Raw genomic sequence first — 24746 nt, forward strand, 5'->3', positions numbered from 1 at the left:
ATGAAAAGTTTTTTATTCTTTATCAGAATAGAAATAAAAAATAAAAAGGTGTAGAGGTATCTCTCTAAACACTGTACATCATTTTATTTGAACATAGCTGAAATCCATACATTTTATCCATATCATAAACTCAATCAAAAATGATAACGGACGGACATTAATTTCATCACGGACGGACAAAGTTAATTTGAGTGAATTAACTTTGTCCGTCCGTGATTTTTCACTAAATTTTCAAAAGCAAGTGGTGCTCACTCAAGCGGAAATATTTTTTGACAGTTATATCGTCATTTTCTGTAATGGACCTGTACCAATGTTAAAATGTGGAAAAATTTTCAGGAAACTACAAATGTATAATTTTACAGGATTTTTTCAAAGTGTAAACTTTTTTTGATACGCACTGTATAACACCCATTTGTAACGTCCCACGAGTTTTACATAGCAAAACTTTTTTGGCCATTTTCAAATTTTCAATGATACTTTTGACTCCCCTCTTATTTGAAATAAAGAAATGGAATTTTGAAATAAAACAAAATGCATGAAATGAAGTATACATATGAAACTAATTGTAGCTACGGGGCAAAAAATCTATATGAAAAGGGGTACCTGGGGGCCGTTTCATAAAGCTGTTCGTAAGTTAAGAGCGACTTTTAGAACGACTGGTGATCCTTTTTTACACGCTAGATCGTCGCCTATAAATATACCATTTACCACAAGAAAGGATCACCAGTCGTTCTTAAAGTCGCTCTTAACTTACGAACAGCTTTATGAAACACCCACCAGGTACCTTTAACAAGTAAAAAAAAAACACGATTGTATTATCATAGATCTTTAAAATTAATATTTCTTTGAAAGAATAAAAAAATAAAAATTGAAATGTCATAAATATGATGAAAATTCAGGAAAATATATATATCGGCAAGTGAACAATACGCAACGAGAATGATTACATATATGATTACATATATCTTTTCATGCCTTTCCACTATAACAATTCAACTCAACAATGTACTTTATTACATAACAGCCTTGTTTTGCATTGTAGATGAGCGTAAATGCATAAATTCCGCATATTTCCTGATAATAAAAACAATAGTAAGCCAACAAACGAATAAAGAAAGAGAGGGTTTTGAAGTTGTGATTAAAGTTGGATACTTATTTCTTATGAACAGGGCACTTGGAACGATTTTTAAATAGGGGGTGCCGGGGGTTTGTTCTATTATTTGTTTTATTTGTTCTATTAGCGGTGGAGGCGTGCTGCCTATGATAAATATTATACGCAGCACCCCTTTCAGTACCTCGCGTGTCCAGACCAGGCCTGGGTAAGTCGTAGAATTTCTAATTGCGCGGGCTAAATTAATAAGGCCTAGTTCCAAAACAAATAGAAAACAAATGAACGTGATGAAGGAGGCAACGAAAGAAAATGAAGGAAAATGGTCAACTACGTTATGTTATCTGCTGAATATAATGTAAAAATCTATCACACAATTATCATTTAATTTTCTCATGGCCAATTTTTTTTTCGCTTCAGTCGCTCGCAACTTTTTATATTTTTTTTTCATATTTGCCATGCTGTGCCCTCTCAAAATTTTTGGCTTATTGTGTCGTGTAAAACTTAAACCCGTATTTGATTGAAAATAGCCACCATCTTTATGGTTAAAATTGCTAAATATCGAAATGTTCCGAACCCCACCCGCATAGCATTGGCGTACCGATGGAAGGGTTTGGGAAATGTCCCCCCCCCAAAAAAAAAAAAAAAGTTATTCAATCGAGAATAAAAAAGGCGAAAAAGAAAACGAAAGGGGGAAAGTGTATTTTCTGAATCATATCATGGCTTAATATAAATCCATCAGGCAACTCGGTGTTTGTGATATAGCCCCATCTACGACTATTGCTGATGAGTTAAGATCATCTACATGTATCTGGGCGTTGTGGTGTGCGCCTGTAATCAAAGCTGTGGGGAAGTTACAAATTGATGCAGAGGTTCGAGGTTCGTGCCCTGGTCACGTCTTTCGGATGGTGACGTTAAAGGTCGGTCCCAGACGTAAATAATCATATCTGATTGATAAACGTCTGACAAAACTCAAATACACACACACACATCATCTTAAAGTTGAATGAATATTTTGAAATCCTAGCTATTAGAAGGCTATCATGAGTGTCACTTTTACCAAATGGTTATCCTGGATATCGGGGGGACAAAGATATCACCACGTCGATAGTTTTTAAAAGTATTGATAGTATAACCAGATTCAATATCTTGCTTTATGACTATCTCGTATTTAGAATAATAATAATAGGCATTTATAAAGCGCCATCTATCTAGAAATATTCTATTCCGAGGCGCGTTGATATTACAATTATTACCCCTTTAGTAAAAAGAAGAAGTCAAAACATGAGAAGAAAGGGGGATGTTTACTCCTCAAAATGAAGAGGATTTTGGTAACATCAATATTTCAAAATACTCATCTAATACCTCGTATGGGGTGATGTGTATGATGGATAACATTGCAGAAAAGAAAAATCCACTTTCCCAAGCCTCTCCATATCAGGTTAGGTTTATTACCCATAATGCAATATTCTATAAACAATGTCATGTTATTATTGTTATTGAATGATAACACCCTCTCCATATCAGGTCAGTTTCATTACCCATAATGCAATATTCTATAAAGCAATGCAACATTATTATTAATGAATGAAAACACCCTCATTTACTACTTAGTAAATTCGTACCGCAATAGTTATGTACCAAGTAACAGAAAACGGGATCACTTTCTCTCAAATATATTTAAGCTTCTCTACACAAATGAAATTATACTTAGGCTCATTACCCTGCCTTATACTAATAGTTCTCTCCAAAGACATGCCAGAAGAAATGTTTTAATATAGGCCCATATAAGTGCTTTCTATTTTTTCTAAAATATTGGAAAAGATCATTTATAAAAGGGCTAATAGTTTTATAAAAAAATAACAAGTATCTTTTTGAATCTCAATACGGATTTCGTAGTGACCACTTAAGAGAACTAGCTCTTCTTGAATTAACAAATACCATACTTGACTCCTTTGAGCACGAATCATTCGCAATAGGGATATTTATTGACTTGTCAAAGGCGTTTGACACAACTAATCATAATACACTTTTATTAAAACTATGGTATTCGTGGAACTGCCCTCGACCTTTTTTCTAGTTATCTCTCAAATCGTAAACAATGCACCATTTATAACTCCGTTCAGTCTGAACTTAGGACAATTGAATGTGGAGTGCCATAAGGGTCAATAATTGGCCCACTTTTGTTTATTTAATTATTAATGACATTTTTCGCTTGTAAAAATCTCCTTTTCTTTATGATATTTGCCGAAGATACCAATATTGTTTATTCTGAAAATCTTTATCACTTATTTGAAACTGTAAATACTAAACTAATAAATGTTTGTAAATGGTTTCGTGCAAACAAGCTTACCATTAACTATAAAAAAAAATGCAATTACATTATATTCCGTAACTCTACAAGGCGTATTAATATTAATCATGAAGCGGTGGAACTTAAAAACCAAATTATTCCCAGAGTTGAAAATACTGGCATTGATAGTAATTTAACATGGATACATCACATAAATGAAATTGAGAACAAAGTTGAAAAAAATATTGGAATAATACATCGCCTAAATTTTTACTTGCCTAAAACTGTATTGCGTACATTGTATTAGTCTTTAATCTTGCCATATTTTCATTACTGTAATTTGGTCTGGGCTAACACATATCAAACCCATCTTAAAATAACCATATTCCCTTCAAAATAAAATTGTACGTATTATTTCCCCAGACGACAAGATACCACTAGCAAATACCACAAATTTGTTTCATTTCCGAAAATTGTTAAAGTTAGAAGATAACAACCAACTTTAACAATGTAATTTTGTCTGCAGGTGTTTAAATTCTCAAATTCCACAAAAAAAATCGTGATTCATTTACATGTTTCCAACATACATCATTTTTATACCCGCCCAAACAATCAAATATTCATTCCCAAACATAGAAAAACAATCTCCCTACACAACATTCGTTATACTGGCCCCAACATATGGAACGAAATTCCGGATTACATAAAAATCTCTATCGACAACCAGCTTCAAGTATAAAATGAAAAAAAAAATGTTTCCGTCGTCTTAAATATAAATTTTATATATATTTCACATCTTACGTTTCCTTTTGACTTTAAACATGATAACATGAACCATATTTTGTTGAGCATTCTATTTTATTTCGCAATTCATGCCCGCCTCCCCGCTCACGTCTCCCTCTCTTGTTCCCTTTCCTTTTCTTTTCTCTGCCCTTTCCTTGGTATTGTTTATTGTATTGTATTATATGTCTATAGGCATATCCCGACACAAGCCTATTAGTAAGCTTTTAGGGTATACGCCTTTTTCCTTAAATCCAACATGAATATAATTTCATTTTTCACAATTTTGAAGACCAGCCATTATGTTATAACATACAGTCAACGTTGGTCAGTTCAGTCCCCTTTTACAGGGGCCGCGGAATCGGGGAGGGGTGGACTTTAGGCCCCATTTCTTTTCAAAACCGTGTACAAAAACGTAAATGACCACCTCATTGTGATATTTTGCATGGTTAGCCCCCAACCCTTTTGGCTGAGCCCCCCCCCCCCTCCCCAATACTTTCAAACCGTTCCGCTGCCCCTGTTAAATTGAGCAGAGCTCCGGGCCTAGCCTAATGGCAAAAGATCCCATTTTTACTGAAAAGTATGTGGTAAGAATCGTTCTGAGTGGGTTCGAAACCATGACCTTTTGTTTATGAGGCGGTCGCTCAACCACTGAGCCAACCATGCATATAGAATCTCTCCATTCTCCTTCAGAATGACCTTCAATCAAATGGAAGTGGAAGAGAATTCAGGATGTCATGAGCAATATAAACCATTTCCTGCTGAACAGACTCGGCCTTGGTCCCACTTATAGAGATAAATGATGTAAACCGAGAAGAACGCACGATCTGACATCAAATTTAGGTTACGGGGTTGTAAAACGAGGTTTTGTACGTACCCATGGCTTCAGTTGGTAAAATTGGTTCTTTGCAAAAGTGGCGTACATGTATTAGTATGTGCAGCTTATGAAATAAGAAGAATCGTTTATTTTTTTTAAATCAAATAAAGTTTGTGTTACTACAATGTTCGGTAACTTTAAATGCGTGTTGTTCTTGTTTTAGCAAAATAATGATTATCATTGACTCTTATTCGAGGATTCCCCCCCCCCCCCAAGGAAAAAAAAATTAATGGTTAAATGTATTTGAACACTGCCTCGCCAACTTCACCTATTTTGCAATACTTCATGCCTTAGAGTATTTAACCATGTTCAGTTCAGATTTTCAATGTAGGACTCTAATGATAGAAAATGGTAACCCGATATGAAGAAAGACCATTATTTAAATCAAATGTGTGCCTCTTTAGGAATTTCAAGGAAAGAAGAATTTTTGTGTTTTTTTTCCAAAAAGCAATTCATTGGAGCAGTACATCCTTATAATACCTTATTTGATAAATAGAGGCAACTCCACCCCTTTCCTTCCGATTACAATATGAATAGAAAAACGTGGGAGAGAGAGAGAGAGAAGGGGGGGGGGTAAATGACAGAAAAGCGGATAAATGTGGAAATTTTGCACGTGGTAAAATCAGAGCATTTGATTATGGCCTGCCAACGCTCACAATGTCCCCTAAGGGTTCAAAAGCGTGCGATCACGCGGCGCGTCAAATTCAGCTCACGCCCTGGCTTACCCCCTCACGAGATGCACGTGCGAGGAAGGCTTCATCCCCTGCCCTCGTTTCGAACCCATTCTCAAAACATTTTAGGTCATATAAAGAACAGAACAAATTTCAGGGTCAAAGAAAATTACGTGGTTCTTCATAATATTTTCAAAAATTTTCCGGGTATAAGCTAGTCTCCTGGGCTGGAATAAAAAAAAAAAAAAACGAAAGTCACTCTGGGCAGTGGTGGATCTATAGGGGGGGGGGGGGGGGTTAGCGGTTTTTAAATATTTTAACTAATGTAAAATCTAGCCTGTACTTAAATTTAATTATATTTACAAAGAAATTAATTGGTATATCTTTAGATTTGTCCTATACCTATTTTTGTATCTATGTAGTTATCAATTTATATTTCATTATCTACAGACAGATATCCATTTCCGATCCGGTATATTCTTACTGGATTAGATATAGCATGCATGTGTTGATTTCATAGATTTATAAATCTCACTTACAGATATACCAAACATACGTATTTGTATCATCTTTCTATACTGATCTATATTTCTTTATAAATCATTTATTCTCCCAGTGTGTCCCTCTCTACCCCCCCCCCCTCCCCCCCCTCTCTCTCTCTCGTTCTTTCTTTTCTCTCTCCCTCCCCTCCTCTATCTCTCTTCCTGTATCCCTGCAGTATTAACTACGTAATAACGACATGTTATCCATGTCTTACATTCGAATGTATATATAAAATCGAAGGTTATGCTTGAAAAATATGAGAATGGAAAAAAGATCGTTTATTATAAATCAAAAACTGATCCTTTATTTTCATTGCTTTTTATACATGCGCATGTTACAAATATCGTTCTTATTCATGTCAAGGACTCAGTAGAAACGTATACATAAACAAACATAATTCAGTAAAACATCATCTATTTCTTATAACTTTGTATTGCGCATCATATTCTACATTAAGTACATTGTACTAACATCAACATGTCTCATAATATAATACATTCAGTAAAACATATAGTTATTGTCGAAATGATACGGAAAAAGTGGCAAAAATAACGACACACGTTAGGTGTTATGTTGGCAATTGTATCAAGTGTTGAGAAAATATTTCTCTTCGTTGATATGCATTAGCATGATACGAAATCAAGAGCAAAACATCGTTAATATAGAGGGGTTATTGTCATGAACATTGTTACAAAATTATACTCAAGACTTTGTACAAAAATATGAGTCTGATGTAATGTGGATGTAAAAAAAATGTGGTAATACAATGACTCGGCTACAATGAGAACCAAGAAAAAAACTTTAAAAAAATCATAGCTCCTAGTCTCGTCAGAGTTGAAATTTGCCTGTCACAATAATCATTGATGTCAGAAATACAAAATGTATACTCACAAAAATATTGACCATCATTATTGTTATTGTAATCATCATCATACTCACCATCGGCATTATTCATATCACCATTTTCGTTTTTATACTACATATTCATATTAATAAACAGTTTAGGAAAATATGTTTTGAAATTTATCTGGTTGCCGATTCAAATATGTTCTGATATTTCAAATTCACATTAAAGATGAAACTTTTGACGAGAACTAGTAATGTATTTCGAATGTCACTAGACTGTTTTATAAAGAGTATTTAGCTGGCAAGAATAACAACATACAAAACAAAAATGTTTGGAACAAAAATCATAACTTAAGCGCTTTCCACAGATTATTGGAAATAAACTGGAATGTTTGGCAACATTACACTATAGTATTTCAACAAAAGTATATATATTAATGTTTGCAATTTTATTATTGCACTTCATAGAAAAATTGCAGAAAGAAAAATAACAAAAAGAAGAAATATACTCAACAGTTTTGTATCCATGTCTCAATATATACCACATATCATTATTACAGGCAGTTAAATCATTCCCTTTGTTATGTTTGTTAATGTTCTACATTTTATCGTTTTATAACTTTTCATGTTTGATAGATACACTATGGTTATGAATGCCTCGTAACTTAAATGGGAAACCACTTTGGAAAACCCAAGAATAACTTTTTCCTACATTCTGTGTGAATCTATCAAATTATGACAGGAGCTTTATGAAGAATATACTATAAAAGCCATCGGTATGAAAAATGGACACAAAGCTCGTTGTTACCAAATCATCGTTTGATTTTCGAAGAGAGTTGTGTCGAAATCAAACAGTTTTTTGATATTTTGGTGTCTTTAAAACAAATTTTGTGACCATTTATGTAGCCTACGACTGACCCGTAATAAAGACAAGAAAAGACGCCGAGGCACACGGCTTCCATACAGAGACCTTACACAGCAGGAGTATCGAACCACTGTTCATCGCATTGTTATGACATCAATGCAGTTGTACAAAGTCAAAGGGAAGCCAACATTCTCTTTCTGAAGGAAAAATAAGGATCTTCCACATCACAACTAGGTAATGCATCCAGTGTCATTTCATTATTTCGTTTGCAGTCAGGCTAGGTCACGTGATGAGTAAATACAGGTGAAATATAACAAGATTATGGTGATTGATTTGAGCATCAAATCAGATGATAAAACTTACGATATGTCTATAAATATTTTGGTTGAAAAAGAAACACGTGTATTTTGATATAGCATCAGATTTTTAGAATGCTCCCCATAGAGTGGAAAAAGTTCGTACATTGTATGCGGGCATGCCAGGATCCGATGACCGGGGTAATAATGATTTCAATGTAAAGCGCTTAAAACCAAAGTGTAATATGCGCTATAAAAATATAACTATTATCATCATTATAAAAATTTACGTAAAAGGCAATTGCCTCGGAGCCATAAATCCGTAATTCAGACAAAGGTTTAGGTTGAAACTAAATTTCAACAAGGTTTAATCTACGAGGGGAAATTTTATATCATCTTCCAGAGAATAGTTTCATTCATTTTTTTTTATTTTAGGCGAAGAATGGATTTTTGGGTGCAATTATTCCTCCAATCATGTCTATAAACAGCTAACAAAAATCACAAAATTCAAAACAAATGCCTTTTTTGTTTTCTATACCCGTACTAAAGAAATACTAACAATATATGGAGGAAACAAGAGTGACAGAGTACTGAAATTGCACTACCTCTCTGGTCTTATAAACGAAAGCATAACCATGTTTATTTTCATATTTCGTGTTTAGCTGCATTTTCACTAAATCCTTGCCATTTTTATATCTTCTGGGGATATTTTTGTACTCACTGAAAAAAGTCGTTCATTACAAACAAGGAAATTCCAGCATTTATATCTTTCGTATGAACAATACTCCCTGAAAATGAAAACCTCTTTAAAGATTTGCAGAATCATTTTTAATCAAAATATTTCCCGATGTATCACTTTAACAATGTAATATATGGTAATCATATTTGAAAATATATAGACAAATCAGTAATGTTCGGATAACCATCGCGTTTCTTGATTTTCAAGGAAGCGGAATGAAATAACGAAAGACATTTTAAAACATTAATATATAGCTTTATGTATAGGTTTCATGCAGCTAAAAACTAATTTCATGGGTACGCTAAAACTAGTCATATTAAAAATGAACATTTTACAAAAAACAATAGTATTAATAATATATGCAACATTTCAATTCATTGGTGTATAAGTATTATTTAAAGAGAAGAACGCCCTCTCTATGTGACCTATTACAACAAGGTCAATACTTTGCAGTATGAAAAAAAAATACTCCTCGATGACGATCCACGTCGAAAATGTATTATTTTTTATAATATTTATATAAAACGTTTATGGACTGCATTCAAGGCTAAATACTATGGCATTTTCGCAGTCAATGTACAGTCACGTGCGCTGTCTATGATGAGAAACGCCCTCTACGATAGTCCGTTGCGGTTATATTCCTCGTTCGAATGTTCTACGCGTCCCAAGCATGACGAGTGACACGCACTTTGTTAGGTCAGCTTGCTTTACACATCTGCTGCGTCCTTCAACGAATCAGTTTGTAAAGGTTTATATATCTTTTATCAATCTGACTGTGCAACATTATTTCTTCATACAATAGAAAAAAGAGTGATGGCACTTCGTTTACGAGTCTTTGTAATAGGAGTCCGGGTTTTACAACGGGCAAAGGACACTTGGTGTTATCCGTAGTAAGTGCCTATGTGTGAGGACATGTGACTTGCGTGAGGATGTGTCACGTGACCACTGGGGTAGATATTTGCACCCGTGGGAGATGACCAGTATGAACTGTGAGAGCTGAAGAGGCTGGCATTGGTGGACGGGTTGATTGGTGTACCCACAAAGTTAAGTTTGGTCGGGTGGTATCCAGGTAGGTAGGTGAGGTCGGACTGATATCGGTACATGCTAGGATCGGCCTGAACTGGTTGCATGGCTTGAGCTAGTCCAGCGAAGTCGAACTTATACGCGTATCGCTTTCCATGTACCTTGGTCATGATGTTCTTGTCATAGTAGTAGCGCAGGGCTCGACTTAGCTTGTCGTAGTTCATGTTAGGTTTGCTTTTTCTTTCTCCCCATCTTCTGGCTACTTCATCAGGATCGGTCATCTTGAACTCACCGTTGGTACCCTCCCATGTGATGCAGTTAGCGTTGGAACTGTCGGATAGAAGCTCCAGAAGAAACTGCCACAGTTGGATCTGGCCACTTCCTGCAGAAACAAAATAATGAAGAAAAAAAAAACGAAATCGTTAATGTGTACTAGCTACCACCTTTGGTAAACAGTGCACTAAATAACTCATGTTGTGAATACGAACTCTTCAATTTGACCATTAAAAGGGAGTAATAATTCAATAACTAAAGAATAGAAGAAAGTTACTGTATATGCCAATATTCAATCGATTTCAGTTACAATTACCAATATATCGATACAATATTGACTATATTTTTTTCATCAAATGTTTTTTTGTACGAGAATGTACTGATATCATTGTTCCTGATCTTTGATGTCAAATAATTATTCAAATTATTTTTTATAGTTATTTTATAAGAGCAAAAGTCTCGAAAATGCGACTGTGTTGTGTATATCATAAGGCTGAGTGAAGCTACTTAAAGACAGATATATTCGGGAGAGAGGGGATGAGGGTGGGGGAGTAATATACGATAAGTTCTTCCAGTGTTCAAGCTCGTTAATGACCTCAAACGGTTAAAGTTCTATTGGTCACATGCAATATTCTCAATTTTGAAATAAAATCAAAAGGTCATGAAGACCAAATTACATGCACATTCGTTTTCTTTAAAAAGGGAAAAAATACACAATTAACATCCATTTATCTATGGATGTCAATCATCTAAGATAATACAAAGGATATTTTTCCGAGTAAAATGATTTTTTTTTTGCAGAAAAAAAATCCTCAAAATGCTTAACGTGCTTAAAGCAAAGAATGGGGAAAGGGCAGTTATCCAGCATGACACTTCTATTGGTATCTTCACAGTCAGAGGTTAAAACGTGCATATTTTTCCGACGAAATAATCTCATTGTGGAAATAAAAATTTGTTTGTTTGCGCCCATCTTTTGTCGGATTTTTTTTTCAATAAAAACCTCGTCGCAAAAGCGTCAAACCGCTTCCCGCACAGACATAATGCCGATATAGACTTAACATGAAGCGTATATGCCTAAAGGAAAACAAAGAAATATACCATGAAAAGGGATTGGTTTTTTCCCCTTCAAAATTGAATATTTCTTTGAACCTCATATACAACGAAAACGCCTATGGACAGAAACTCCTTTTCTTAAGGTGCTATTGATAAGGAATTTTCGCGTCGACGATCCCGCATTTTGTGCGATGATTCTTTATAAATGCGATGATATATTTATTTCTTCTATAAGCCATGAATACCTACAGCGCTCCAGGTTTCGATAATAGAATCCAATTGCGTCGTAGGTAGATATGACACTCCATTTATACCATCTTCGTTTATTAAAAGCTATAGCGGTAAGGGAGGAATAATGTTTGAATGTTTTGTCTAAATTCAGCTCTAACTAAACCCGAAGAGTCAGGCAGGCGTACATAGAAGGTAAGGTGACAAAAAGTAGGAAATATCAAGATAACTGTAGCTACCTACTGGGAGGATATCAGCCTCAGTGTTCTTTGCCTTTTCAGCCATATCATAGTCAAGGTAGTGATAATCCAATATGGTGTCTTTTTTATGGCCTAAAAATTATATTTCCCACTATATCGGAATTAAATTGCTTTTGGGGTTGGGATTTTTCCCCTCAAGTTTTCTTTTATATGCTAACAAGCATGAATGTTTTCAATATAAGTAACAAGCACGCTGAATGAAGCGATGTCTTTACGTTCTTTATGCGGGAACCTCGTACAACAAGAGGTGCACACGATGGTGTCCCTAAAGGACCACACACTGAGGTATTAACATTTCAAAGACAGAACTTAACACCAAAGAGTGTAAAAGTTTCAACTAAAATGTATTGTAATAACACCGGGGTAAAACATGACTGGTATGGTGTTTTAAGTACACCAGTCATAACCGCAGTTTTTGCTGTGTAATGGCTATTCCTAACCAAAAACATTTGCGCTTCAACCAGGTTTTAAACATTGAAAAACTGATACAATGCATGTCCCAGTAACTGCTCTACCAATGACATACCAAATCTCATATTATAGCACATTGACACGATGGGAAGGGGGGGGGGGGTAGTGGGCTGCAAAAGGTTAAGAGGGCACAACCTAGGAGTCGTAAGGCAAAGCTGAGACAGTCTCGAAGAGGCAATGAGCGTAGCAGTCCTGTGTTTGACCATTATACATGGTGTACTTTTCCAGTTACACCAAATACCGATTCCATGTTTTCCGATCAAAGTTATTAGGTTATTTCGAATGGCAAGCCATTGATCGTGTTGGAGTCGATGTACTTAATGTGACTGCAGTCTCTAGCCTTGTTGGAGGGTGCAATCGAGAGGGAACAGAAAGAGAGTCAATGGTAAATATCCGTCCGCTGGAAACCTTCTTCAGTTTGCCTGATTTGGTAAGTCAATAAAATCGAACGTGTGTCTTTGAAGCCAGTGCCTCCACGAGCGTGTTGGTAATAATGATCATTGGCATACAGGTGGGGGGGGGCTGTGGACCCCTTCAAAAGTTTCACAAGCAAAGATTAAAAGGAGAAAGAGAAAGAAAATAAAGTAAAGTAAAATAAAGTAAAAAGGGTGAAATGCCATTTTATTTTTTTTTAAATTAATCTATCACAAAAGCTTATTTTTTTCAAGATGATCGAAATGTTTGCTCGCTCGCTTCGCTCCAACATTTCTATAGTTTTTTTTTCTCATACGCATGTCTACCCCCAACCCCTTTCTGAAACGATTATCTAGAACCATTATTTGAAATCAAAATAAAATATCCAGTGTGCAAGATATTCGCTTTTTTTCATTTTTAAAGGAAAAATATGAAATTAATAAAATAGACGTTTCAAATGCCATAGTGAAGAAGAAAGATTCCTCGGTCCCATGTACGCTACTTGCCGTGTGCGTAAATCAGACTACGTGACAGGTTGTCGATAGGAACAGTTAAAAATAAAAACTCGAGTCAGCTTCGGTTTGTTCAGCAACCGCAATAAAAACTAATACTCATTAAAACCAAGTTGAAGCCTCCCATTTCTACCCATAATGCCTTTCCGTACCCCATCCGCTCCCGCTCCAAATCCGTATTACATGTATTACGCTCTCTGGAATCATTTTGCAGAAAAAGTTGTGATTAAAAGCAAGTTAAAAATATTAAAATCGATCGCAAGTGCCGAATGTGCTCTTCTGATTGGATTAAAATCAAGTTGCAACGCCCTCTTCCTTTATGGAGTTTCATAAAACTGTTCACCAGTTATTACTGGAGACACTTTTACAAACGCTTGGTCATCCTTTCTTATGAGGTAAATCAAAACCATGTCAACATCAGGAATAATGTGTAGTAAACATCACCTACCACAAAAAAGGGCAACCAGTCGTTTACAAAGTCGCTCGTAACTACCACGTGGGTTTAAGAGACAATAAATTGATATTAATATAAGGATGTATAGAGCGTTCATCTACATAATGCAACTAATTTGCATGTCATTGCCTTTTAATCATTATCATTAATATTCATTCTAGTATTTTAAATAAAAGTACTTTGCGAACATGCAGATGAAAAAGGTGCTGAATTATTTTTTTTTTACTTTTCGTCATAACCTGTTAAATATTCTAATAATTATCGCAGGTGACCTGTTGCTAGTCTTCCACCGGGTCTCTTCAACACGTTTCAGCTGTTCCCCAATGGCTTATTACAATAGAGACTCAGCTGCACTGATTGGAACGGCTGGTTGTTTGGTCAGTTTTGCCTGACTAAACACGATTAGTATTCAATGCATTTTCTCTTCACGCCTCTCCCTTTCTCGGATCCAATTTTGTCGGAAATTGCGATTTTCTTTACTGCCAAGCCAGTTAATTATTTATCTTGATATAATAGATCAGCTGTCAACTATGCTGCAGACAATTCATTAGGCATGTAACTATAATAGCCATTGGAAAGAATGGATTACTTTTTAATGCATAATCGATTCACACTAATTTCATTCTTAATATTATCTTCATTGTTATCATCATCAGTATTATTATTAATTATTCATAATTATCATAATTATTATTACTAGGCTTATCTTTCTAAATCACTATTAATTCAACACTTCTTATTTGACACCTTCTGAATCCACTAGACAAGGGTCTTTAATGATAACATCCTGCATTTGAAATTTCTGACGCATTTTGGAAAATATGGAATTATATATATATTTGTTTCATATTAGTTTTCATAAATTCTATGAATATTATGAATATTCAATCTACAAAAATTTACTACGGTAATAATATCAGTATGCATTAAAAACATGATTGTGGCAATTACGTCGGTCTTTATTATTTAGCTCATTAATCACTTTAATCATCATTTTTAGTAAAAGCGATAGAACTTTTGAAGTTTAATTTCTATTTCTTAATTCAATATATCTTGTCGAACAGACATTATGATGATATTGGTCTACATTTAGTTAGTTTCATTCTCCCGACTATATATTTCTGCTTTAACATGTCTAAGATTGCTTGCGTGAATGATCTTGTTTTATCGTGCAATATAACTCCAGCAGATTAATGTTAGTTTACTAACATTAATCTGCTGGAGATAAAATGCGAAATCGCGTAAAATACCCAACGGTCATGACGTCACCTAGTCAGTGATTATTACGTCACAATGCTGTTTGCATGTGAAAATGAGATGGCGCGCCAAAACTAACAGGAAAGAGAAAAGGGAAGTATAGCTGCCGCCTGCTCCTTGTGAGGTAATATCAAGACCATAGCCAGTGTAGTAAAATCACGCGAAATCGTCATTACGCAAACATGTAATAAAATGAGGTCACCACAGTGAATCGATAACAGCGAGAGCGCTGCACATTGCCAGCGGTTCACGGAGATTTGCACGCAAACCTATGAGAAACGGGCGAGAGCGAACGATTCCACGAGCTCTTCCCCCTTCTTTCCCTTCCCGGCGATTTGTCCCAAAACAAAAGGATTTCTGCAAAGTACGATACTTTGTTTTTCAACTTTATTAGCATTCGATCTATCCGCGCCGATTTTTTTTTTACCGTGGCATTTTGTTATAAATTACCAAAAGAACCTGTACATCAGTTTTGCCGAGCTGAATAAAACGACTGATAGGCGTTTATGACAGCCGTCATTCACGTAAACTTTTGTATCCGATATGTAAACTTTCAGTCTACACGTAGTGTACTGATCAATATGCACACAACGTCGTACTTGAAGGTTCGTTATAGTATTAATATTCATAGGTGATAGCAACGGCGAACATAAGATTGACATGTACAATAAAAAACCAGTAAAAACTATTCAAAATGATGAGTCCTTGATGCAGTTCACCGACACAGTGAAGGATCAGGATCGTCAATTACAAAACAGATGAACATGATGAAATTATAAAACTTACATGACTTGTCCAACATGTCCAATATCGCATGAATCATTAATATCCCTTATTTTTCCTTTGGCTTATGACTGTTAAGTGCAGAAAAGGGGGAAACGGTGAATGATTTGGTACTGGCTGTATGGTCCCGTGGTCAGTTAGCATGCATGTTTGTAGGCCTACATTCACAATGATCACGTCGATGGTCAGAGAACAATTTCCCTCATTCATCTCAATTCTCTCTTATCATGCTTATCATTACATGTATCATGTGTATACCAGGGAGATGGGGTTTGGTGTGTGCATAAACGTTTGCATACAAGGAAAGATAGCCGAGGTATAGGCATTAGTTTGTGTGTAAGTTCATTGGGCATGTTGGGTCGTCTCTTCGGTCAAGAGCGTGGGTGCTGTGTGCATCATTGCACGGTGCAAGCTTGTGTGTCAAATACGCGCGAAACGACTAATAACAGGCTACAAAAATCACTCGACCATGCTGCCGCTATGCGAATTCGGTGTGCGAAGATTACGTAACTTTCACCGAAATTAACGCTACACCGTAATGACGATTTCTCGTTATTTTACTACACTGATAGCGAGATGGAGAGGAGAAAACAATCTTACTTCAGAGCGAAGCTCGAATGAACCATTCTTGAATCCGACCCGCTTCGTATAATTAGAAAGCTATAAGATATAATATGGCGTCGTCTTTAAAGTGAACAAAATGGCCGCGAGGTATCACAAACTGCAAATCTGTGTCTCGTTTCGCTGGGACGACAAACTCCAAATTTAAGAGGGTCCTTCAAGACCTCTCTCTCGCGGAACAGAATCGGGTACTTCATCTTCCAACCCCTACATACTGCTTTCTAACTTTCATATCCTATACTTCTCATCAAAGTGATTTCTCTCGTCTTTCCTCTTGCCTTTTTTTTCTCTTCCCCATCTCTTTTTTTGTACACCCCTTGCTCGTCGCGAGTCGTTATATATCCCCTTCCTTCTATTTCCCATGTTTTCTGATATCCCAAGAAGTCACACGGATTGTCTTCTTCATTTTCTGTAGATAGGGTTGTGTTGCTTGCCCGGGGCTACGGCGCAATACTGGCGAGAGAGAAGCACATGCTCGCGGGTCGCTGGCACATCTCATACGTGTCACGCGCCGATGCCATAAGTAGCTGAATGATCCACCGAGTGGTAACTTGAGACTCACGGGGAACTTGCCCGGCGATGATTGTGAGACGCGGCGACGCCGGATCGTCCGCCACGCTCTCGGGAAATTGAAGGGGTGAAAAGTCGAGATTGCAAAAAAGACCACGACAAGAAGAGGATCCGATAGCAGGCTTTATACTCTGATTGCTAGATCTAGACCCTTTTTACCAAATGATGAACAAGAAATATATTTCATAGGGAGTGTTTTAGCTCAATCAACTAAATGGTGGTATGAAAATGCACCCTTAATAGCTTCATAAATGACGAATACTTCTTCCCCATTAACAACAGACAGAAATATTAAAGGTTGTATTAGCATCTCTTTATAATGGCAAACATCGCCAACAGCATATTAGAGTGACGGAATTTCGGGAATCATCAAGAATAGATATGAAGAGATATTGTATTTGATAGTAAAATATTGAGCAGGACGAAAGATGAGTACCTGTTTATTGCCCCGTTGATTTCAAATTGTCCGTTCGTTCAGTTAGAGGAATTATCGATTGATTATATATATGATTTTCTTTCACAATCTATTATAGATATTAATTTTTTGTTTTGTTTTATTCAGCTATTAATATACAAAGTCAGGAGGCTTATTCTTTTATACTTCATTTTATCAGAAACCTAATAACCTAGAAAAAATAAGTAAAAAAAATATTGAAAGTGTACAATAATTATAGTAATTTTTTTTTTCAATGCCTTTTTTATTCAGTGTGTAGGGGAATACGGTTACTGTATTGAATATTGGGCTTTAAAACTGAATACTTTAATGGGTATTTGTAAAATTCACAAATGCACTACGAGACAACTACAACAAGACAATCATGCACATACAAAACATAATTGTTTCAAACTATATTTCAATGCACTTTAACTACTTGTACAGAATACTAAAAACATTATTAAAAAAACGTCACAATTCATTTCGCTACATTAGATCCATGCAAAATCATTCCAAATTCCATTATCCTTTTTTAAATACTCGTAGCAATTAATTTTCATTCATTAATCTATTTTGGTTGTTCAAAATGCTTTGTTTCACTATTTAACTGATTATAACAAGCTCATTTATTAGCAAGACAAATGCACTTCTTCTTTTTTTTACACTGTTGCCATGAAGTTGGTATACTCAATTTTCAGACAACTGTAAGTTACAGCGATAGATCTGAACAGAGTTTGCATGTCCTCATAATATATTTACATATAAATACATTATGTGGTCATGAAGATTATGCTACCATCATTTGAAGAAAGTGGGTGGGTATATGTTTTGCAACTTATTTGGCAACAGTGTATTGAAGATTTCAAATAGATATCGTACCTTTGTTATGTCTGAGAGCTAAAATCACGGATTGAAGATTTTGCCAATCGCTTGGTATTACTGGCAGAGAAAGAAAATGATAAAAAGGTACGATAAGTATGGTAGAATAATAGTGGTGGCTGTGTTGCAATGCCGAAATGTTTAGCTCATGATTTTTAAAACAAACGTGAAATCAAAGTTTGGATGGCTCGTAAACATTACCAGTTTAATAGATTATGTAAATCTATATAAATGAAATGGATGGATGAAATAAAATGAAGATGCATGGTCTATACATGTACAATGCTGGGTGGTTATCATTGTTATTATACCTAAAATGGTATAAACGACACACATATTTTATTGATTTAATAGGGTTTAATTATTGTTAAAAACAATATTATTGGTAAATACCGAGGAAGTCGCGTTAAACTTTGTACTAATAAATATTAACGTGAAAGTCACGCGTGACTTTGAGTCCTTGATTTATATTGCAAGTTAAAAAATAAAACTTTCACCATGGCAACTATGAACAGACAAGCTACCAGAGTTTATGCAATATTGCATGGCGCATAGTTATTTTCATCATGTTGTTTATGATAATAATGTAGTGCAGAGGGAATTTATTATTTACATCAAATGCTTTTCTATTTAAATATGTAGACATTTTAGTGTATAACACAAAGTTCTGTCAGTATATTAGAGGCTATTATCTTATTAGCCCACAATTTTATGAAAATACCGAATTTTGTACACTCTATCATAAAATTTGACTTCATATATTTCATGTTGTATCTTTATGAGTCAGGCGAACAAAACTGATGTCAACTTAAGTAATACCATAAAATAGATGAATGTTATGAAATCAAAAAATGTAAAAGAAATGTTGGATCGATGGAATACATAGATAGAAAATAGGAGGAAATTCATGATAAGAAACAAAACTCTTAACATAGGTTCAGATTAAATGCTATTAAAATGGATACACATGTATTTCATGAAACGTCATGCAACCCCATGCTCAAACAAAATCATGTGTACAAATATGATGTAGCAATATATAATACATTTATTGACACTTATCATTTAGGATGTTATAATTTTACAAACTAATGAACTCACGATAATGAAATATGTGTAAAACTTGTAAGTCAGGTTATTACAGTCATTACAGTATGCTCTCAACATGTGACCTGATCCCCACCTTCCGAAAATTGAAGTATGTGAATTTATTTGCTCTGTATTAATGGGCGATTATAACATTTTTGCTGTTTTTTTTTTTTGGGGGGGGGCTAAAAATAGAATGAAGAAACAAGGTGAACTTACCCGGGTTAGCAAGTGTCCTGCTTGTGTGCCCGAATACTTGGTAAGGATCTGTGTTTGGAGTAGAGAGAAAAGAATGGCGAGGGCTGATCACAGATACCATGATGAGAGTCTTTGCGGAGTCAGGGGTACGGAGTTATGATGGCAGCGGTACATGAATAGGGGTGCAGAAACCAATTGGTATTACCCCACGGTGGGCAGGGGATCACGGCGCCACAGACAAAACACGATAATCACGCCAATGCTCTCATGTACCCGTCGCCAGTAGTACAGATTTTGGCGTGCTGTGAGTGTGTGTATGTGTACGATATGTGTGTGAGAGAGTGTGTGTGTTTGCAATCACAGACGCTTATCCAGTGGCGGTGCTCTCTACCGGCAAATGTCACTGTTTGATGGTAGTGATTTCATTTTTAAGGACTTTGGCCTTTGATCGTATGCGCTTTGATTATGAGTATTAATCTCAATTTGAGCTGGGATGTACCGACGATAATGTCGTTGTTTAGTGAATTGATGCTCACAAAAAATAAGCAAGCTTAACATCATCCTAACCTCAAATAAGAAAGTGGGGGGGGGGGGGAGCTGCTTGTCAAAACACCGCTGTATATACGTGACATACGACACGAGGTCTTTTCATAAAGTTTCACGTACATCTTGAAGCATTACACATAAGAATTAAATATACGAGACGTAAAACTAATTATTGTAATGACCATTAAACCATTTTTATATGACAAGTGCAATCAAGATAATCATTAACATGGTTAAATTAAAGCAAAAACAATAAAACTCCTCTTTATTTGATCGGCACAACTACCATACTTTATTCCTCAGGATGTTTAGTAATTGGGCTTTCTTCTATTAAAGAGCATTCTTTGATCTGACATCCTACTTGCTCTATCCTCTATTATTATTTAATCGGATTCAAGTGGTGAAGAAGATCGAGATATAATCTTGTACCTAAACCCTTGCACATGATTGCCTCATTAATTAATCCAGAAACCATTCGTTTTAGATAACAGTGGTTGAATGATAACAGTTGTGACCAAAATTGGTCGTTTCAGGGCTTTTAAACACCCACTTTTTCCGTCTTAAATCCATTGCTCATTAATTCTCTGGTGGCTAATGCGTCATTTATGTTCAACCATGCTTCTATACCGTGGTGCTCAAAAACCAGCGAAACCAACCATAAAAATGAACATACTTAAAGCATTCGAGTTCTGACATGTATTAGATATTTAGTTGTGAAAATAGGTGCTAAAATATGACATTCAATAAAGTTTACTTCGCTGGGCTCGCCAAACATTGTAGTGTTGTTGTCTACATTCAACACTCAACACGAAGGAGTGCATTAATGTGGTGGGGTTTAAAAACTTTTGAGTAAAACTGTATAGAGGTATAAAAAGCTTATAATCTCAATCAACATGCATATTATCTATAAAAAAAACCCGAGCAGAATAATGGAAAATGGAAAGGAAGGAAAAGGAAAAAGAAAACGAGATAGATATAGAGAGAGGGTGAGAAAGAGGGAGAGAGAGAGATCGAAACAAAAAGTTGTATGGGGACAGAGAGGGACGGGGACATACAGAGTGATATAGAGTGATCAAGAAATAAAGGAAGAAAAGAAATAGAGAGGGGCATATAGTGAGAGAGAACAAGAACATGAGATAAAAGGAAGAAGGATATAATATTTTACTCTTCTTACTCCAATAGTAATCACAAGAGGGTTATTATTAAGGTGTCAGCCACAGCCCATCTGATTTATTTTGTAACCTCTTCTTTTAGTATCAAAATTGATTTTTACCATGTTCCCAAAACAAGGAGAAAGGGGCATATTCTGAAGCGACCACCGGTGTGTTTTCTTTCTGAAATGGTTGAATGGAAGAGCCGTGAATAGCGGCATTTGATTGGTTCGTGCCGGCTGGCTTACCGAGGTGACTAAGTTCTAGTTCCTTAATAAAAATCGACGAGGGCTAATTACTCCACAAGCGTGGCGGAGGGACAATTTAGAGCTCAACAATGGAGAATGATCATCGACAAAAAAAAGCCAGGAAAAAAGTAAGAAGAGATGTTAGAGATTGTGATCATAAATGCATTCATGTTCCTTCCTTCCCTCACTCCTCTTCCCCACCCCTCTCTCTTTCTCTCTCTCTCTCCATCCTCTTTCTCTCCGTTTGTTTCTATGTGAGAGTGTGTGTGTTTCTTTATCACTTGTATTCATTCTCTATTTTTAGCCATTCTTCTAATGTATGTTTTATAATAATTTTATTCGTCATTTCAGTAAGATTTCATATTAATTCTATTACTTTTCTAGTCTGTTTTATCTCTATACTTCTACGCAAGTCACCTTTTCTCACCTCTTCCTTGCCTTATTATCCTTCTCCCCACTCTCATCCCGTTTCTGTTTTTTTTTTAATTTATTCTCCTTTCTTCTTATGCACCTTCTTCTAACTCGTCCCCCTTTCGCTTTCTCTCCCATTCTACTCTTTATCACCTTTTCGTTCTTTCTCCATCGCCGGTTTGTGTAACCTTTTCCATCTATCTCTCCTTCGCGTGCCCTTTCTTTTTGCCCGCTGTCTCCGTCCCTTAATCGCATGGACAAACGCGAGAGATAATGCCTGCTGACAACGGCAAAAAGATTTAGTTATCGATCGCCAAACCAGAAAAGCGCTTTATAGCTGCAGTGACTCCACCAAACGCTGCTGGAATACCCCTGTTGTGCTATGTTCTCCTGCTATTCAACCCCCTCCCCTTCAACTTCTTTCTCGCTCGCTGCATCGTCGAGTATATAGCTAGGAGGGGAGGCGAAGGAGAGACGGATGAAAGAAAAACTGAATATGATCACGGATCCTAACGGCTATGGATCTGTCAAAAGACCCTTGTTCTTGTTTTTTGCTTCATTTCCCGAGCAGGTGTTTTTGTGAATAGAGAAAACGTCGCATTGCGCTGGCAGGGGAGAAAAGATAATAACAGCGACCCGGCATTCCGACAATGTGATCGTATATATCCGCCAGTGTATAAACCGATATAGCTAGCTGTATAATCAACTTGCCTCGACCATGTCCAGGCCCCAACACATCAGTACACTAACACTTACAAACTTTTCCTGTTACATTCCCAAACTCCAAAAACATTGTATCAATCCCATTCTCCTGTCTTCCGCTTTTATTTTTTTTCAATCCAAACACACAGTTGTTACTTCTATTGTAGGTTCTGCTTTGAATTAAGTCACGCAATATTGACAATATTCCCTCATTAAATGAATATGCATTCCAAAATGAAATAGATCGGAAGATATGCAAGCTACTTCCAATTTCTCTTTCGCACTATTCATTAACACATCATCTAATTCATTTTTTTTTTCAAACTTTATTCCTCATCTAGGGTAGATATGAAAATGGTGTAAGTTCACTCTGTCATATGTATATATTATTATGGCTGGTACCCATATATCGATCGAAATATTAAGCCAACAGTTAATGGTTAAGTGATTTTCAATAATTTTGTTACAAGCAATGTACTTTATTCACCATGCATTTAGTCACCACGTGTGTTTTCCTCATTGTACATAAGTCGCCTGCTATAAATTCTTGCGTATCTTTATATTGAATCATATTTGAATCATATTTACAAATTATGTCAAAAGTTGAGATATTTTTATGTTAAATTTAAAGTATTATATATGTATATCGCTGTGCTTCTATCTGAAAGTCTGACGTTTTTATAGATGTTTTTAGAGGAAGTCAGGTATTTGTATAGGTATGGGACACACATTATTCATGACTAATTATATTTGTCTTAATAAGTTATTAATAAACATAATTGACCATCATTTTTTAAAGGTGGGAAGGACTAAATCAAATCGCATCATTCAATAGATAGATGGGGAAACTGGGGAGAAAGGAGAGAAAAGGAAGAGACCGATAAAGAGAGAGAGACAGACAATGTGGGATGAGAGGGAATGGGATGGAAAGAGAGAGAGAAACAGAAAGAAAGGGGGAGTAGATTTATTTATAAATTGATTTTGGCAGTGGGTACATTCTTTTTAATCCCCCTGTTAATGCATGAGAGTCAAGACAATATACCAACCAGAAACCACCTGCATGTACTAACAAAGCTCGGAACGAGACAGTTGACTTTAATTAAAGCCCGTTTCCGTGTGATTAAAAGGCTACGTATTAATCCCCCGTTCTCTCCCTCCCTCCCTCTCTCTCTCTGCCTTTAACTCACTCCCTCCGGTCGCAAACTGACAGGTCAATTCGTGATCACTTGTTCATAACAGTACAAAATTGGCAACCCTTTGTCTTTAAATAATTTTCGTTATGTTTAGCTGAGAACACAGAGTTAGCAATACGTTGTAATTCACTCTGGTGCTTTAGCACTAACGCGATGATTTGATCTTATTTAAAGGAGTTGCCCACTGTATATTCGTTATTCTTTTAGTGCTTAAAACTCAACACCACAAATATATAAAGCCTGTGTGTGATTATAATATCATAATAACAATATTTATTATTATTATAATATCCGACATATTTTCATTCACCTTTTACGGTATTCTGTAGGGGACAAATTTCCCTTAATGTTACCCTTTTTTCTATTCCTCTATCCGTCAACATTTTTTTAAACTAACATTAACATCCATTTTCACGTATATTATGTCATCATGGGTATACTTTGTAATATTGTGATTCTGTTGTAGTATGTTTGCTGCTTGATATATAGTAATAGGAATAATAGCAATAATAATATTGATAATAATTTGAATAATGAATATGATAATATCGATGAAAATAATAGCAGTTGTAATTCCGACGAATGCTGTACATTATGGTTCCATACTGATGATGCTATTTTCGACAAATGCAAATGAGATTTTTCTCTAAAATTGAAAACAAACATGTCTTGATCGGTCTTACCAAATTCACTGCCCCCATAAGCGGGTCTACCTCCTGGTCTGATTTGTGTTGCTGATGAATCAATTCCTGGTTTAGGCAAGGTAGGTGATGTTTGTGTATACCCTGTAAAATTGGATATAAAGAGGAAAATAAAATAAAAATGTTTGATACGAATTTGGGTGACGATACATTTTGTGAGCCTTTTTCTTTTAATTTCACAACTGAATAGAGAGTGTGCGAAGATCTTCATAAAAAATAATTTGAAAATGGTTGAGCAGGTTTTAAGAAGACATTTAA

At 35.7% G+C, this 24746-nt stretch overlaps 1 protein-coding gene across 3 annotated transcripts in view; it reads right to left on the reverse strand.

The window, feature by feature from the left end:
- Positions 1-6546: 6546 nt before the first annotated feature.
- Positions 6547-24746, reverse strand: part of LOC121419882 (transcriptional regulator ERG homolog) — a 31104-nt gene continuing 12904 nt past the window's right edge. For 2 of the 3 annotated variants that reach the window (XM_041614347.1, XM_041614345.1), the window contains exons 3-6: positions 24471-24572; positions 19558-19605; positions 18253-18312; positions 6547-10423 (exon numbers count right to left, since the gene is read on the reverse strand). In XM_041614347.1, coding sequence (XP_041470281.1) covers positions 9900-10423; positions 18253-18312; positions 19558-19605; positions 24471-24572 — 734 coding nt within the window. In that variant the 3' untranslated portion in view covers positions 6547-9899. The remainder of the gene's footprint in view (positions 10424-18252; positions 18313-19557; positions 19606-24470; positions 24573-24746) is intronic. The other variant, XM_041614346.1, reaches the window with a different exon arrangement.

This window comes from Lytechinus variegatus, chromosome 8 (genome assembly GCF_018143015.1).
Source record: "Lytechinus variegatus isolate NC3 chromosome 8, Lvar_3.0, whole genome shotgun sequence".
Taxonomy (NCBI): Eukaryota; Metazoa; Echinodermata; class Echinoidea; order Temnopleuroida; family Toxopneustidae; genus Lytechinus; species Lytechinus variegatus.